General features: G+C 34.5%; 1 protein-coding gene across 16 annotated transcripts in view; it reads right to left on the minus strand.

Annotated features, from left to right (window-relative positions):
• Window positions 1–58: 58 nt before the first annotated feature.
• LOC117331818 (protein polybromo-1-like) overlaps window positions 59–17101 on the minus strand; it is a 57971-nt gene continuing 40928 nt past the window's right edge. For 4 of the 16 annotated variants that reach the window (XM_033890729.1, XM_033890724.1, XM_033890720.1 and 1 more), the window contains 9 exons: window positions 16985–17026; window positions 15006–15131; window positions 14779–14898; window positions 11600–11786; window positions 10458–10535; window positions 7689–7982; window positions 4120–4225; window positions 3636–3862; window positions 59–2574 (listed from right to left, as the gene is read on the minus strand). In XM_033890729.1, the coding sequence (XP_033746620.1) occupies window positions 2573–2574; window positions 3636–3862; window positions 4120–4225; window positions 7689–7982; window positions 10458–10535; window positions 11600–11786; window positions 14779–14898; window positions 15006–15131; window positions 16985–17026 (1182 nt within the window). In that variant the 3' untranslated portion in view covers window positions 59–2572. Of the gene's footprint in view, window positions 2575–3635; window positions 3863–4119; window positions 4226–7688; window positions 7983–10457; window positions 10536–11599; window positions 11787–14778; window positions 14899–15005; window positions 15132–16369; window positions 16385–16984; window positions 17027–17101 lie in introns of all 16 variants that reach the window. The other 12 variants (XM_033890731.1, XM_033890728.1, XM_033890723.1 and 9 more) reach the window with 5 other exon arrangements.

Below are 17101 nucleotides of genomic sequence, written 5' to 3' on the forward strand. Positions count from 1 at the left end.
ATCTTCAACCTGTTAAATGACCTATAACCAGGCAAACAAACAAGGAACAAAACAGATATAATCTTGTAAATATTTATTAAATTCTCTATAGATTTAACCCTACTATTCTTTTGGACCAAATACAAAAAGCTGATGAACAATTGTAAATATTCAAGTCTATCTTAAAACAGTTCCCTACAATAAAGAGAGACCATGACAGATGGAAAAACCTGTGAGCCTGAACAGATTGAAGTAGCACTCACAATGTAGTCCTATCTCTCATTACAGTTAAAAATCCAAACACCAAAGTTTTCCAAAACCAAAATATACTGGTATATATCAGCACTGATAATTCAAAATGTCTTTTAAAGATCAAATTCAGACAGGTAATAACTGAACTTGTAAAAATATAGAGTTTAGAAAAGAACATATTTGTCCAAAGTGTGTATTTATTTGTGTGGAATTTTCATGTTTAATCTATCGTCAGCAGTTTTGGATTATATCAGCCTGCCTCTGATCTATGTTTAGTGTAATAGCATCACAAGACAATAAAGATCACATGACTAGAGACACATGTCACATGATACAACCAGTGTTACTATGACAACAAATAAAGTAGATTTCATCTTGTCTGCCAAATGCATCTTAAATATAGAACAACACTTAAAATAAGTCAGTTATATGTAAGAAAAAAAAAGAGAAAGTAGTTAAGAAACCGAGACATCACAGTTAGCGGTTCTAAAGATTTGCTAAATACTGCACTTTATCCACACAGGAACACATTGAGGTTATGATGGGCTAACAATATTAATGAACATTAAAATCAACAATACTGACAAAATTTGAGTATTTATCGTCTAATTCATGGTTAGGTGAAAAACAGTTTTTAGAGGAATACATACCATTACTATGAGGTAATGGAAAGCTACATTTTTCTGGCTACAATGTCAATTCCTCTAAGTTTACATCCCAAAAGGATCAATTCCTCTAAGTTTATATCCAGTAAAGGTCGCAAAGAAATGACAGTAGCAGTTTTTGAAAATATGTGATTTTGTACTCGATACATGCTCAACAATAACATAATATCCTGGTGGTTGTATAACAGCTACAGATGTTTTCAGAGTGAAGCTCTTTCTGATATGATATAATACAGTAAAGCATATGTAGCAAGTAAATTTAATTTTGCAACAGAGATCATTGAAGGCTTCAAATGTTCAACCATTCAATAAGAGACTAATAAGTAAGAGTATACTTATAAATTATATGGTGTACTGTTTTATAATGCAATGGAATTCAACAGACTTTGTATTGTACATATCAACTGCCATTAAATGTAATCCAGGCCTCCGACATAGCAGTAAATACTTCATTTACCAACCAGACACTACACTTCACATAATATCACTGCAAGTCTCAATATTCATTCAAGTAGGAAGTTTTACTCTGAAAATGTTTACTAGTTTTTGAACACATCATTATAAATATAAATATGAAATTATGCAATACATTATTTAATTTTCCATACTTACTAACAAATTATCCAATTCACTCCTCAACACCAGCATAATGAAGCACATGTACACACATATTCACTCAAATAAGTAGTTCCAGCTACAAATTTATGGTGGCAGAGAGAGGCATGAATTATTTGTAGTGGGGTCCATCTAAAATAATTGCTATAATTGTATCCAAGGACCCAGAAATAATAACTGAGGGAAGTTTGTTTAAAACCTTATCTCCTGCCCAGCTCCATCCCATATAAATAATGTATTTCTGAAATAACCCTAACATCAATTCAATACTCATTTTGTTTAACAAACACCCACACACACATACTAAATGCTTCCATATCCCTGAGACTCACAACGAAGTACTAATACATTTTGGTCCAGTTCTGCTTCTCTCGAGTCTTCCTTTGTAATGGTTTTGAGATAATGATGGCCTTTGCATGGCTTAAAAATAAATAAATCAGCATTTGGCTACAACTGAGGATCCTTAAAGTATATTGCAACCATTTTACAGAAATTGTCTTTCTCAACTATTCTTTTTAAAGCTCACTTGTATGCATTTTGATTTTTGTGTAGTCTCTTCCATTTTGATCTTCATAATGAGATAAGATTCAGAAGTATGGCATGAACATAAACTTAAATTTTTTTTTAGTTCTTGGCCCAAATCACAATATCTCTCACCACTCAGTTTGCTGTTTGCCTATCACTGGTTTTGATGTCCACACTTTGTTGTACTTTGTGGTCTCACGGTAATAATGAGCCTAAATGCTGACCACGCTCTACGATTTCAATGTAACTAATGCAATGTTGAACACATCAAGGGCAACTCCAAACACATAGACGCTACAAAAATTCAACATTAAGACCCACAAAATAGCTAGTCCACTAGTGGTACATCACAACACTGGCGCGACATGCAACAACAGCCAACCCTCTCGCGTCTAGCAGTCGTCACACTATGTAGCGACCTACTTCATGACACAGGTCATGCTACCCTTTCGATTCCGGAAGAGCTACAAATTTGTCGGCAGGGCTTGTGGCATTGGAAGGTAAATTTAATTGGTATTGACCTGTCCACCTTTTTCTCCTGAAACAGACAAATATAAAACTCTTTTATGTCCTTAAATCACTATAATGAAATAAAGTCTATTAAAATGGCACACATTATATAACATTGTCTTAAATATTTATTCTGACTGTGGTACATAAACTGCTACCATTACACTTCCATATGATATTTCGTGAAAGAACATGAAACAACAGGCCAACGGGCCGTAAAAGGTCACCTGAGTTCTGATATACATACTGACAGTTGATGGGTTTTTTTAAATTAAGAATTTTACACATTTGAACAGTGTGACCTTGAAGGCAGGTCCAGGTCATTCAGTCTGCTATCAAAGCATGCCACTATCCCAATATCATGACCCTGGGCCTCTGTTTGTTGAGAAGTTTATTAAAGATTCTAACACATTTGACCCATGGGACCTTGAAAGCAGATCAAGGTCATTCTTTTTAACACCTTTGGTAGCCTTCCATCTAAGCATGCTTCTAGCCCAATATCATCACTCTGGACATCTTGGTTATTGAGAAGTATTGATAAGATTTTAACACATTTGACCCCAGTGACCTTGAAAGAAGGTCAATGTAATTAATGTGAACACACTTTATAGCTAATCGTCCAAGCATGCTACAGGTCCGATATCATGACCCTGGACCTCTTGGTTATTGAGAAGTTGTTCAGTATTTATTTTCAAGTCAGCTCATCCTTACTGAATTTATAGCTACTCAATGATGATTAACTATGTCTATGTCCATCTGAACTTGCACATATTTCTATATTCATCTGCACTTACTACAGTTGTACTCTTCAATATTTTGGAATACAGTGTATATAGGAAATATACAAATGAATGAACAAAGTACAATATTTGGTATAACATATTTATGGTATGGCAATTACCAGCCTATAATTTATGATTGACAACCCATACATCATAATTTTTCATGCTTTGTTTATAAGGATAACAACAATTCACCTGAGGGAATTACAATAGCTATGGTGTTACTAAATCATGACATATGCAAGATTTTTGCTAATTTTTTTCTCCGATTAATTGTAAATTGTGAGGTATCCAGCTCCAAACTTACAGAGCGCCTCAAATGGTAGAGTGCGAGATATGCTCATTGTGTCCTTCATCATCAGATCTCGTAATGCCCATAATGCATCTGTAACATTTCCATGGTAACCAGCACCCTGGGCCAGCCAATGGGCAGGCAGACGGCTCTCATCAGTAAGAGTATTATCTGAATTGGCAGACAGGTTTTTCTCCCACTCACTTATGTGTGGTTTGTCAGCACTAAGTCCCTCAATATATCTGAAAGGTAAAGTACAGATTTGCTATTTTGCTTATTGCTGTAAATAAAAATGTTGTTTGATCTTGTTCATGCGATATTCTAAATAATGTAAAAACATATTGCAATATAGCAGCTGAAGCCACATATACAGGATATCATGCTAGATCCCTTTTCTGAAATGTTTATCTATAAATAACACAATAATTAAACCACTGTTAAGTTCCCGCCATACTGAATTGTTTTAATAATACCTGTACATCTACGGAGTTGACCCTACCTTAGGTATGCCTCGGAATGCAGCAGCCTCTGTGTCCTCGGAGGTACACTCACAAACATTGGAGATGGGGGACGTGGCGGAGGGGGTGGAGGTGCCATTTGGGGACCTATAAAATGATAAACAAGTGACATGTCATACACATAAGCAACCAGAAGGCTGTAGGACCACCTGATATCTGAAACCCTACCTATAGATGTGTACTTCCCCATACATATATCTATTTACATAGTAATGCAGGACATCACGGATATGTCTAAACAATACAAATGTAGAAAAACTTTATAACACTGTAATATATCAGTGTTAACTACATGCTGTAACCTGTGGATTCTGACTTTCAGTAAGCTCTGTTAAAGGTCATGATCATGGTATGTCAGGAAATATTAATGTTGGCCATCTTGGTCATAGTTTAAAGATAGGGTCATTTAAATTTGAGTACCACATGATATCCATGCAGTTTGAATCCAAGGAGCCATAATAATTTGAGGTTTATCTCTTATATGTCATCCACCGAAATCCCTGTGGCCATACTGAATCAGGTCAAGGTCACAAACTAACATGTTTATAATGGTAATGTCAGAAACAAATTCAATCAGTTTTAACCAAATCAGCTGAAAGGAATTCCAATAATAGAGGCACTATGTGTCATTCTGAAGCCTATATGTTTGCTTCTGTAAAACAAACTGTACTAGTCATCATCAAAATGATGTTTATCAACACAAGTTTTACAGTTATTTAGATACAAAGTAGAAAGTAGAAGAAACAAAAACGAAATGAAATGAGACTTTATAAAATTTTTTTAACAACATGTAAACATCACCAAATTTTTTTTACTTTCATTTGTTGTAAATACTTTACGCAGGAGTGTTCATTTTTCCACATTTCTTAATTTCACTGACACAAAACTAAATGTGCTCATTCAATGACTATGAGTTGTCATTATAGGGACAGCTAACATTTGTTCGATGATGACAACCACATCTGTTGTAATGACATAATGTTGTCCAGATTGACAAATAATATTAAACCTGTAGCCAATGAAAGGAAAAATGTCAGTGATATCAAGTATCTTAAGCTTAAGGAGTAGAATTGAGAGACAGGGAGCCACTGTAGGTTCAGTGTAGACTGGTATCCCAAATATATGATAAACACATGGTACAACTTTAACATTATTAACAAACTCAACAAGGTAACTTTTGGCAGAAAATAACTCATCCACTTAGCCTTGTAAAGAATTTTACATGTCCAAAATATACCAGGTACTGTGTATAAAATTACGGTTACCCAGTAATATATTGTTCCAGATGGTTTATCAGCCTTTGTTCTCTCTACATAACGTCAATACGGCTAGTAATGCATCACAATGCTATGGCATTCTCTACACTAGTTATAGAAGGGTTAACATGCTACACCATCGACTCAGGCATCACCCCAAGGCCCTACACATGCTTTAATTGCTGGTATCTGGTCGTAAGAAGGAAAAGCACCTTTATGCCATAGTGAGAGACCATGTGGTAAAATTGAAAGAAAACACTAAATACAAGACTATTTAAGGTAAACAAATATCTAATGTATGATATTGACAAGCATATGGTACTACAAATTCTACACATAATTAGCAATTGGTGAGCTTTCAATTCATCAAATATACTATTTTTTTTTTTTTTTAAATTTCAAACAGACATAAAAATTGATTGTTGGAATCTAAAAATCCAAGTATTCTCACATACTGATTACAGGGTGATCCTTTGGTTGCTAGGGATTGGATAAATCAATCTCACACTGGTTATAGAAAGACAGCTGGCACACGCTATGACGCCACTCAGAATAGCGACATCATCATTTTTATGTAATGCAACCACATCCCAAATTGATAATGTCATTAATTTTGACACACATTTCTTGGTAATTGATAATGACGCCATGAAAAAGTTTCACACCTTATGATTTGTTGTTGTTCTTTTTAAGTATATAAGAAAAATGATCAAACACAGGACTTTACAGTTGACAGAGATATCTCAACCCTCCTGTAAATTTGGCTGGCCAGCAATCGTCAAGGCTCGTGCTGACCAGCCAAGCTTTTACACGAGGTTCGAGATATCCCTGTCCATGAAAAAGGCTCGTGTAGATTACATTAATCTCAGCTAGTTAATTCACAGCTGGTTATGTGTAGAATTTACAAAAGCATATGCTCAGCAATAAATAATAATTATGGATTTATAATCAACATTGAATGCCATTTTAGTTCTCTGCGTGAGATCCACCAGTTTGAAATGGGCACTCTCCATAAGCTAATCATGTGACCCCACTAAAATTTTTCCAATATTTTATCAATTAAGCATGCTCCATACACATTTCCTAATTACCATGCCAATAGTGTTTATTCATAAATATCACTTTTCTAAAATATGGGTCACATTGTGTTATTTAAATAAATGGTTGGCTTACTACTAAATGTACTATTAATACTTAATAATTTATATTATGGATATCTTGTTATACTTAATTAACTGATGCCTTTATTAAAGATATCTTACACTTACACAACATTATAAATATCCCCTTGTAATTCAATTTAGATCTTATTGTCCTCTGTCCTTGCATGCTGCTAGCCAAATTATATGTCTCTTGGCCCATTGGTTATTGTTTTTTTTTTTTTAAGATTTTAACACATTAGATCTCATCTTACAATTGGGTAAAGTCATTTAGACTCATTACTATGAACCATAGCCATTAATCCTCGCATGCTAGCAACTAATCTCATGACAATGGGCCTTTTGTTAATCAGAAGAATTATTTTATCCAAACTTATTTTAGTGATATTCAGTATATCACAGAATTTGCCAAAATCTTAAGAGTCAATTTAGTTCTTACTGAACAGTTCTTCATGTAACGAAACATTTCCATCTATTAATCCATGTATCATATTATATGTGTCCAAACACTGACTATGATAGAGATCCTTGGTATACCCAATATACATGTCACCTCAATTGTTTTAAAAGTACATGTTAGTGAAATAAGCCATCCTGAACTGTGCATTGACCTGGTTTTTTAAAGTAGGCTTTATCTCAGATTTTGTAGCTTTAGATCTAAACTTGAACTGTTATCAGTTCATCTACCTTTCTATTGAGTGCTGAATTTCTTAGCAGCATTGGAAGAATGCCCTATCTCAGATTTTTCAGCTTAAATTTCAATTTCTAACTGTTCTCAGTAACAGTTTAATGTACGAAATTCTGAAATGGTTCCTGCGAATTAGAGTATCACTGTGGGCCTACTGTAAGGTTATTAAACATGTAAGTGGCCAAGTTAATGGGAGACAGTTAATCAGGCATTATCACTCATGTTCTCTGGTCTCAATGGCCTGATATTCATCTGCTTTTCAATAAGCTTTTTTTACCTGGTACATGTAATTGTTTAAAATGGGAATATTACTTGAAATGAGGGATATAACTAATTTGAGTGGAATGATTTCCTTGTGTTAAGTCTAAATTAGGTGCCAAATATTTGTGTGTAAGTCCAAGAAATGTTTGAGAAAACCCAATCCTCTGACACACTGCTTCTCCTACCTTGACCCATGCTTTGGGGTGGCATACCCGCATGCGGACTAGGAGGCATTCCTGGATAGACTGCCACAGTCCCGGGGGTGGGACCCGGGGACATAGCAGGGTGGGGACTAGCCATGCCTGGGTGGGGTGTGTGAGGCTGACCCTGGGGGCTGCCAGGGTATGGTCCCTGTCCCATAGACATAGGGCGCATCCCTGACTGTTGTGTGTAGGGCATGTACTGGCGCTGTGGTGTCATGGGCGACATCCCCTGGCCTGGGCGCGGCACCATCCCCGGCGTAGGGACATTGTGTAAACCTTCGCAAATAAAATCAAAGGAAAACCATACCAAAAAGCTACAGCAACGTTACAAACGGCCAACAACAAAATAAACATAACATCTTGGAACCTGTGTAAACTAGGCTGACGTTTCATTCTAATTTATCATGCATGATGGTTTATACTGATATTCTCACTTTTGGGGAAGCCAATGAAACATGCACCAAACATGCACCTTTTCAACATTTATTGTCTGAATCAATTTTCTTTGGAAATATCAAATATGTACATTTGGGTCCCATTTAATCTCAAATTCCAGATATAGTGACTGACTATAATCAGTTGAAACTATCCCTTATTTACACAAGTTGAAAGGGAAAATATATCAAGCAAACAATTATAGGATTAAAAAAATAATCCATACATGTGTGAAAATAATATTCAAGACAATGTATAATCCATTCACAATCAAATAGTAAAATAAACCAATCAATATGTCTGGTAATAAGCTTTTCCTTTATAGTAATGATTACATTTTTTGTCAATAATTATGATAGAAGCTTATGACCAGACAACAAAGAGAATCATATAATATAAATCAAAGGATGTTTTGGGCCATTTTTACCCCACCCCTCCTTCCACTTCCAAAATAACAAGTTTTAATTGAATTTTTAAAACAATGTATTCTAACTTATGATATTCGTTTGATAGTCCCTCTTATCAATTATGGTTGCCGTGGTAACCAGTTGCACATAACATAAATCAATGGAATTTGAATATCAGTACCGATAATCTTTTTGTGCAGTATGAAAACTTTGACTGGTAAGCATAGCAACCATTATTGGAGGCAGAACCTTTTTCCCCCCAATATATAAGTTTCTTGCATTTTAAAAGTATTAATTTTAACATTGATTTGATGAAAGGATTTCAATTTTAATAGATTTTAGGATTGAAAATGGCACAAAATCATATAAAGTCCTTTCCAAGGAAACATCTCATGCAGGAATGAAAATTAGGTAACAATATGATTAGACGTAGTTCATCCCTCTTATACATGCAATCCAGTACAGCAGTGATCAGCTTTACAGAAGTATGTCAGGAGACCCTGCTTATTTCAGAGTGATACATGGTGGATTATATACTGCAGTAAAAGGACTGAACTTGCAGGTGTATGGTGGAACATATAGTGGCGGATCTCGTGAGCAAGAAGGGCTGTAACCTGTGCCTCCTACAGACATGTCATACTATCCTAGCTAGTCTGTTAGACAAAGAAGCAGTGTGGCTACATACAACTAGCATATTCTAATGCTCACATGCAACAACATGCAAAGCTCTATTGGGCATTGTCATCTAGTATTTCATCCTTACAATTTCTTTATCTGCTGCTTTTGTTATTTCTTCAGAAATGCAGACCCAAGTATTAGTTGAGGAAAAAGTTAATATCCATTTTCTGATGCTAATGATACTAAAATCAATAAAAGCATTCAAAGCATGCCCTGACCAGCTCCCATCACCTGTGTGTTTGATCTCTATCTAATCATTGTTATGTTACCAGTATTATTTGTTTTACTGTAGAGAAAGCGATTTTATTGTTACAAAATTGTCTTCCAATAAAGACTGAATCTGTACCCATGGTGTATCTTAATCATGGACTACAAACCAAGAACAATTCATCCCGAACATCTACTAGTTTGGTTTGGTTTGGTTTATTTTGTTTAACGTCCTATTAACAGCCATCTAACCACACACTGGAAGCTAGTTGTGGTATAATAGACATAGGTGATTCAGAATTATGAATCCTTATGACAGTGATGAGAATTGACTTTCTGGAATACCATATTCTACCTCATAATCACACCTGCCACCCTTTTCAGAAAAAGAGAATGGGTGCACTAATGGAAACATCTAACATCATGATCACTGATCTGCCAAAATGAATTTCAGTATTTTAAGATTTTTTCACTACATAAAGGTATGTAAATGGACATAAAAGAAGTTTTTTTCCTCCATCAAAATTTCAAATGGATTTTTTTTCTCTGTACAGTTTTATTCAGTGCACTCTTTTTGTGTTTTTGAAGTGCACAGTGGACTTATTAGGTCGAATATGGTATGTTTTTAAGTTTAAACAAACTTTATACAGGAGAATACAAATGCTGTGGTACACTTCCTGGGTTATAATGTTATTATGAGTCACTTAGTTCTCATGGCAGCTATACACAACGTGTGGGATTGAGCTTGATAGAAAGGTTTATGAAAGGTTGGTAATGAAGACAACCATTCAAGTTCCCTCTTCTAAATGTAATGTAATCGATGAACAGCCTAGTTTCATCAAGGACACCTATAAATGTGATGTGGCTGCTGGTGTACAGAAGAAATGACCAAAATCAATTGGTAGGATTACGTCTAGCCCTGTAACCAATGACGGGCCTCACCCAGCAGTTAGTCACACATAGACCTCGTGTTCGTTAGTGACCACTGCCGAGAAGCAGGTTTGGTCAAGAACACCTAGCTTACCTTGCATGGGTGCATATTGTTGTGACTGAGCACCTTGTGGTATACCATAGCCCTGATAATTGTATTGACCCTGGTAGCCTGTAAACAAAACCATAACATACAAAATAGCTGGCTAAACAGAAAAAAACACACAGAAAGCTTCAAAATGACCAATGGGGTAGAGGGCACTCGCCAGATTTAAAGTGGCAATTTGGATTTTTTTCCATTTATATCAAGCCACTGTAAAATGTCCAAATAATTTTTTTCAGGGAAATTTTTGCTCTTTTTATTCCCCAATATTTATAAGTCATATACTGACTTATAAAAAAGTTTAAAATCAGTATTAAGAAGCTCCAAATAAAGCAAAAATAAATAATTTTCAGATAACAGGGCTAAAATTATAACACAAGTGATATATATATAAAATGAAAAACTATAGTGGCAAAATAAAATAACATCATAAAGCAGTTTGCAGACAAATAACAAAACACATTTATTGCCATACAAATAATTCAACTAGCGTAAAATAATAAAAGGGGAAGCTACTCTGGACATAAAACCACCACCAGCTAGCTTTGTATATAATTCAGTAATGTAAACAAAAAACAAATTTAAGTGAAGCAAAAATAAAAAAGCATGATTATAAAGAGTAAACTATTTTGCATACCACCACCATCACTACCACCAAATATATTATCTATGTATTAGGCAAGTAACTCATCGTTTGTTAGCCAACAGACTTGTACTCCAAACTAGAACTCCACAGCAATGTCTAACTGGTAGTCACCAGTGTGGGTGTTCAAAAACTAAAGACTGTGAGAAACTATATACTTCACACAAAAATTTTGTAATGAAAAATATAGGTGTATGTCTAAATACAGGGAATCCAACATGCGCCAATTTTGTGTTGAAGAAAACTAATTCCACAGCAGAGCTGTTGCCATAGGAAAAGTCCATCATGTGTGGTACGGGAGTCTGGTATCTTGTCAGTCCATCACTGAGGTTATACAGCAGTATAAAAGGCACTCTCCATCCCAGAGACATCTACACGGAATATAGGAATTGTTACCTACCTTGAAAGGCGACAGGTGTACTAATACATAGTATGATGATCATCCCTTGTCCCGCAGGACTGTTGGCACTGTTAGGGACTGATTACTTACCTCCTGGGGTGATAGGTCGACCTGACGATCCGGGGGAAGCCCTGCCTCCATCCCAAGGACTCTGAGAGCGATTGAGAGATTCATTGAATGCTCGCTCTGCTTCCTGCTGTTTGGCTTGTTGCTCTTCTGCTACCTTCTTTGCTTTTTCCTCATATTTTTCTTTTTCTTCCTTCGACAAATTCCTCCACTAAACGAATACCAAACAACACCATACTCTATGTCACTAACTAATACCACATAATTTGATGTATGATGTCACTTCCCATACATAACATCAAAATAATGAAAACAACAAAATTTGAGGTTAATATATATTCACGATTATGAAACATTATATAATATCAAAACAGGAGACATTAGTTTTAATGTCGACTGGTATACCATGATTAAACAGTCAATTTCCTTCAAATATACCCAAATCCTATTCTAAAACGATCATCTACACATGGAAAACACCTTATTTTACAGAAATGTTTGGTGAACTACCAATGGATGGATATCATCCAACTCTGTTAGCCATTTTGATCAATACATTTTAAAGTATTTGAATGCCATTGCCAGACAAGAGATACAGTCCTTTAAATATCCTCCATGCAGATTGAAAATACTTCCAAAACTACATAACCATGCTTTAACTATCATGGCATATTGTATTTAGTTCATTTAAAGACTGTTACACAGTAATTGTTGGGATAATGTTTGGAGGAAAACATCAGCATGAAAAGTCAAAGATTCAGATTATTTATGATAAAACAGTAAACATACTTATCTGAAATATATAAATCCATGCAATTTAACTGGCATGCACACAGAGATATAAGCACTACTCTAGGAGATACAATTCATCACAGCCAGCGAGTCGAGTCACGACAGGCTGCTACCATTCTAACACCAGCAAGCTCTGATGTTAATAATCCCTTTATCCTAATTATTAGGTTAAACCAACATCCAAACATATAACCATGCAAATGAACTGTCCTATGACTAACATAAACCTCTCGGGTAACTTATCTCTGGTATGAAACTACCTACATAGTCACTGAAAGAATGAATATACTATCATATTTAACCCTGGTGAATACTGTACCAGTTTTCATCAAGACGTGTATCATTTTTTGTTGATGTTCTAAATGCCTCCCCATACTTTATTACTAAAACATCCTCATATGTCTAAAAACTTTCTGATTCCATCTCCTTTTCATCACAATATTAGACATGTGACATCTTATTTTACAATGATAAGAAATTCAAATCTCATTATATCATCTGGTATTAGGGAAAATGAATTAAAACATGTTCAACACAAAACTGGTATTTGGGGAAAATACAAAATCTGTGATTATTGGTCTTGTTGTCCAGTTTAGATTCTTTAAAATTACCTAGACCCAAAACATGAAAAAAAATCAGGAAAGAATTTGATTGATTTTATTTGTGACACTTTCATATTTTTACCCTAATTCTGGATTATCATTAATGTTTTTTCACCCTTAAGTTGGGTCATTATATTTTTTACCCTAAAATTTGATCATAATATTTTCATTCAAAACTGGATCGAAGTATTTCAAACCAATATTTTTTCTCATGAACCTATTTAGTTACAGGTAAAATATGTGCCCGTCACATAGTGAAGGAAATCCACAACATAGTAAGGTGATAAGTAAAATAGCAACCAGAATTTATCCCTAAGAAAGACAAACTAGTGTGAAAGTGAAAAATATGATACATATACTTGTCTTATTGTTTGTTGGGTGCAAATAACTTTTCCTACTTACTTTTTATTAACTTAAAGCAAACAACCCCTTTCCAAATACTGACTGCAGTTACAGTAAAAAGTTTAAATATTAGAAAAAGTACAACTTGAAACAATGTCCTACATCTCCCCACCCTTTATTTAGTAATAGATAACAGGTAGCCATCTTGCATGCATGTTCTCAGTCAATGTTCTATACCAGTTCAGGATAAACAAGAGAACTTTGTTCTTTTCCTTACTTAATCAAGACATTCATGCAAAAATATATCCAGATCATTCCATATAACATATACTACACCACATTCCACAACATTAAGTATGAATTACAACATGTATTTGGTACAACATCCATTACAAACAACATTTAAGTCAAGTGAAAAAAAGAATCCAGAAAATATATAAAGCATTCTGAAAAAATACTTGGAAAGAAATTTCCTTAAATTGGAAATACCATCAAGCAAATAAAATCTCAAAGTGGAAATAAAATCTAAAATTGAACAATAGAATATAAGAATTAAATTGTGGAATTCAAGAACGATTACACTCACACCACCAGCTAAACGAAAGCTTGTTTTGTAGCGAGACTGATGACAGAAAATGTAGAAGGCATTCTTAGGATGTAAAACAAGTCATCTAGTGAAAGAGAGTAAGAATAGACGATAGCAGAGCATTCAAGTACAGTCAAACATCATTAATCCAGACACTTCGGGATGGATTTTTCACAACAATAATGTTCTGTATCATTTACATGGAAGGTCATAATCTAAATCCAGAATATATCCTTTGTGTCCAAAACTTTTATTATATCAAATGTTTGATACCAGAGTGCTTGCAGACATTGGTACCATATCTATCCAGCATTAAGTCCATGTCCAAGTCCCTCATGTTTATTTAGATTATACTTGGAGTCAAAGTTGGTGTCCGCCTCCTGGGCTTGTCATAGGATGAATAAAGGGCCTACAGTCATCCATAACAACACTTGAAAGTAGGACAAGACTTTAGTTGCTAACACTGATTTCTTCATGGTTAGTTCTACCGTGCAAGACTGACTGACTCTCTGTGAGGGATTATTATATAACTGTTAAATGTACAACTACGTGTTAGGATCTCTAGATGTATTTCTCCAGAAATTCATTACCTAGGACAGATTTTGACTATGTACCAAAGTGTCTGTATTAACAAGGCTCAACTATTTTCAGAGATATTTGTACCGTAATAAATAAACTGGTTTATCTTAAATACTAATCTTGAGAAGTTGGATGAATTCATATTTATTTTGGATTTTACATAACTTACTCCATATTTGTTTTACATTAACTTTACACAGGAGAGAATTTTAATTTAAATTCATACTAATAAAGATTAATAGTCAGAATAGTTATAAATATTGTGTGGTATAATCTGTTCAATAATTCTCTGACTCAATTACCTTCTCTCCGACTAAACGACTAATTTCTCCAAAAGATGTAGACGGGGCCTCTTGCGTGATCACTTTGCGCATTTCTTTGGAAAACAATATGTAACCACTTGGGTGGCGACGGGGCTTCTCCTACAATTTACCAAAAGCATGCAACAATATAAAAGTCATGCAATGCACATGCAAATATCTACTCCTGAGACCACAACATCGAGGTGGAGGTCACACCAACATGTTACCTTTAGTCCCACAATACGACTTATCTCCCCAAATGTACAGTCAGGATTTTCCTGTTGAATGTGTTTGCGGATCTCCCCCGAGTATACAATGTAGCCACTTATTTGTCTCTTCATGTTGCTCTTAGCCTAAAATGTTAAAGTTCATCATCAGCATCAACCCAGTCATGCCTCCAGAAAATTACTCATTCTTCTGTGATGCAAAATTTAAGGAAATATCGGAATAAAATGAAAAACAAACATGAGTTTGATATTAATCATGAAAATAAGCATTTATAAACAAATGAAAATACAAAGAACATAAACATTCTGCAAAGAAAACATAAATGAAACATGTCATAGATTGTGATGACACAGTAACCAAAGGTCAAATGTATGTAGTTGTATATACTTCAAATGTAGGATACATTGTCTAGCACTATTGTATATGTAAATAATGTTTTACATAATTATATACATATATGTTTTAATAATTTCAGAAAATATACTGGACAATAAATGAATATTTCTACATATTATTGTAAGTCTTATAAAAGGATATCAGGTACAATTAACTTCAAAGTGAATCTGAAATTCTACAAATTGCGGAAAAAGACTTTTGATATTTCTAATGTATGGTTTGTGTTTTTGGTCTGACAATATTCACACAATATTAGTTCTGATTTTAACAGAAGACCTTACTGAATCCAAACCTGTTGCCTTAGAGCAGTACTTGACGTTACATTTGAATACATTTCCAATCACCAACAGCAGATTAAATAAGGATAAAAGAGCTGAAGGAAACATTGCCAGTTACAATTAGCATTATAAGTAAGATAAGAAGATCACACAAGATTTAGAGACTGTTACACAGTTGATGTAAAATTTTAATGAATTTCAAAGCATTTCCAGCATTGAGGTTCAAATAAAATTTTATTGAATTTCAAAGCATTTCCAGCATTGAGGTTCAAAATAAAATGTTAGAGTTATTATTAATGTTACAGTTCAGCTGCAAAGAGTAAAACATTTTATCTGCAAAAAAAATGAAACACAACTTGACTTGTCTTTTTGGTGACCAAAAAAAGAAAGTCTTGTGTAAAATGATCATCTTGTTAAAGAACATGTTGAAGAATAGCTACATGACCATTTTAGTGGAGAGTTTAAAGGATAACCTTCTGTTGAATAAGAAAATCTATTAGTGGAATAATTAGGTTTAAAGACCAGAAAGATGTGTGATTGATGCTGTAGCACCTGCATAAGTATAAACTGTCTTGTGTATAAACAAAAAAACAAAACAACTTGTGCATGAAATAATTTGTTATTCATTAAGACTTCACATGCAAATAACATTAATTAACATATAACAACAGAAAAATCTTAAAACAAACCCCTGTCAGTTTATTCTGAAAGTTCAAAAAGCTTGTCCTTTTGCAAGATTGATCATTACTTATCATGACTTGCAATGTTAACATAGTACAGTTACTGCAGTTCAAAGCATGAGATAATGACTAATTGACAGACAGATGCAGGAGAAACCTGAACAAGATTTGAAATCTGCCCCCACTGAAGTCGGACTAAAAACGGGCAGACAAAACACGGACATGACAATAGAAGCTAAATAACAATGGTATTTATCTAAATTATCTGCATTCCTGACTTTATCATTTATTGGCGGCAAAAGATTAAAACATTACTGAACAACCATTATACAAGTATATTTAAAACAATACTGATCCTTTTATATAACATGACTATATTCAATGTAATATTGCAATGACCCCTCCACTCTTAAATCTCATGATTAGCCATGCATAAGCCTTAACAAATGTCTACACCTTGTAGTAGTATCTGATGAGAAGCAGAGATACCTGGCCAGTGACAGTGGTGATTAGCTGGGACATATTCAGTGGGGGCACACACACACACACAGTTTATACTAGGGACACCTAAAGTGATGTTAATTGCTGCACCTACAGATTCTACACTTATTTACACAAATCTACCTTTTTCAGGACAACTTTTTCTTTTGGATGCTCATCCTCACTCTAAAATAAAGTACAAAAAAGGGTACACTACACGAATACACAACACCTGTGGTTCAGGGACATGGCAGTGCCACA

Source organism: Pecten maximus, chromosome 7, assembly GCF_902652985.1.
Source record: "Pecten maximus chromosome 7, xPecMax1.1, whole genome shotgun sequence".
NCBI lineage: Eukaryota > Metazoa > Mollusca > Bivalvia > Pectinida > Pectinidae > Pecten > Pecten maximus.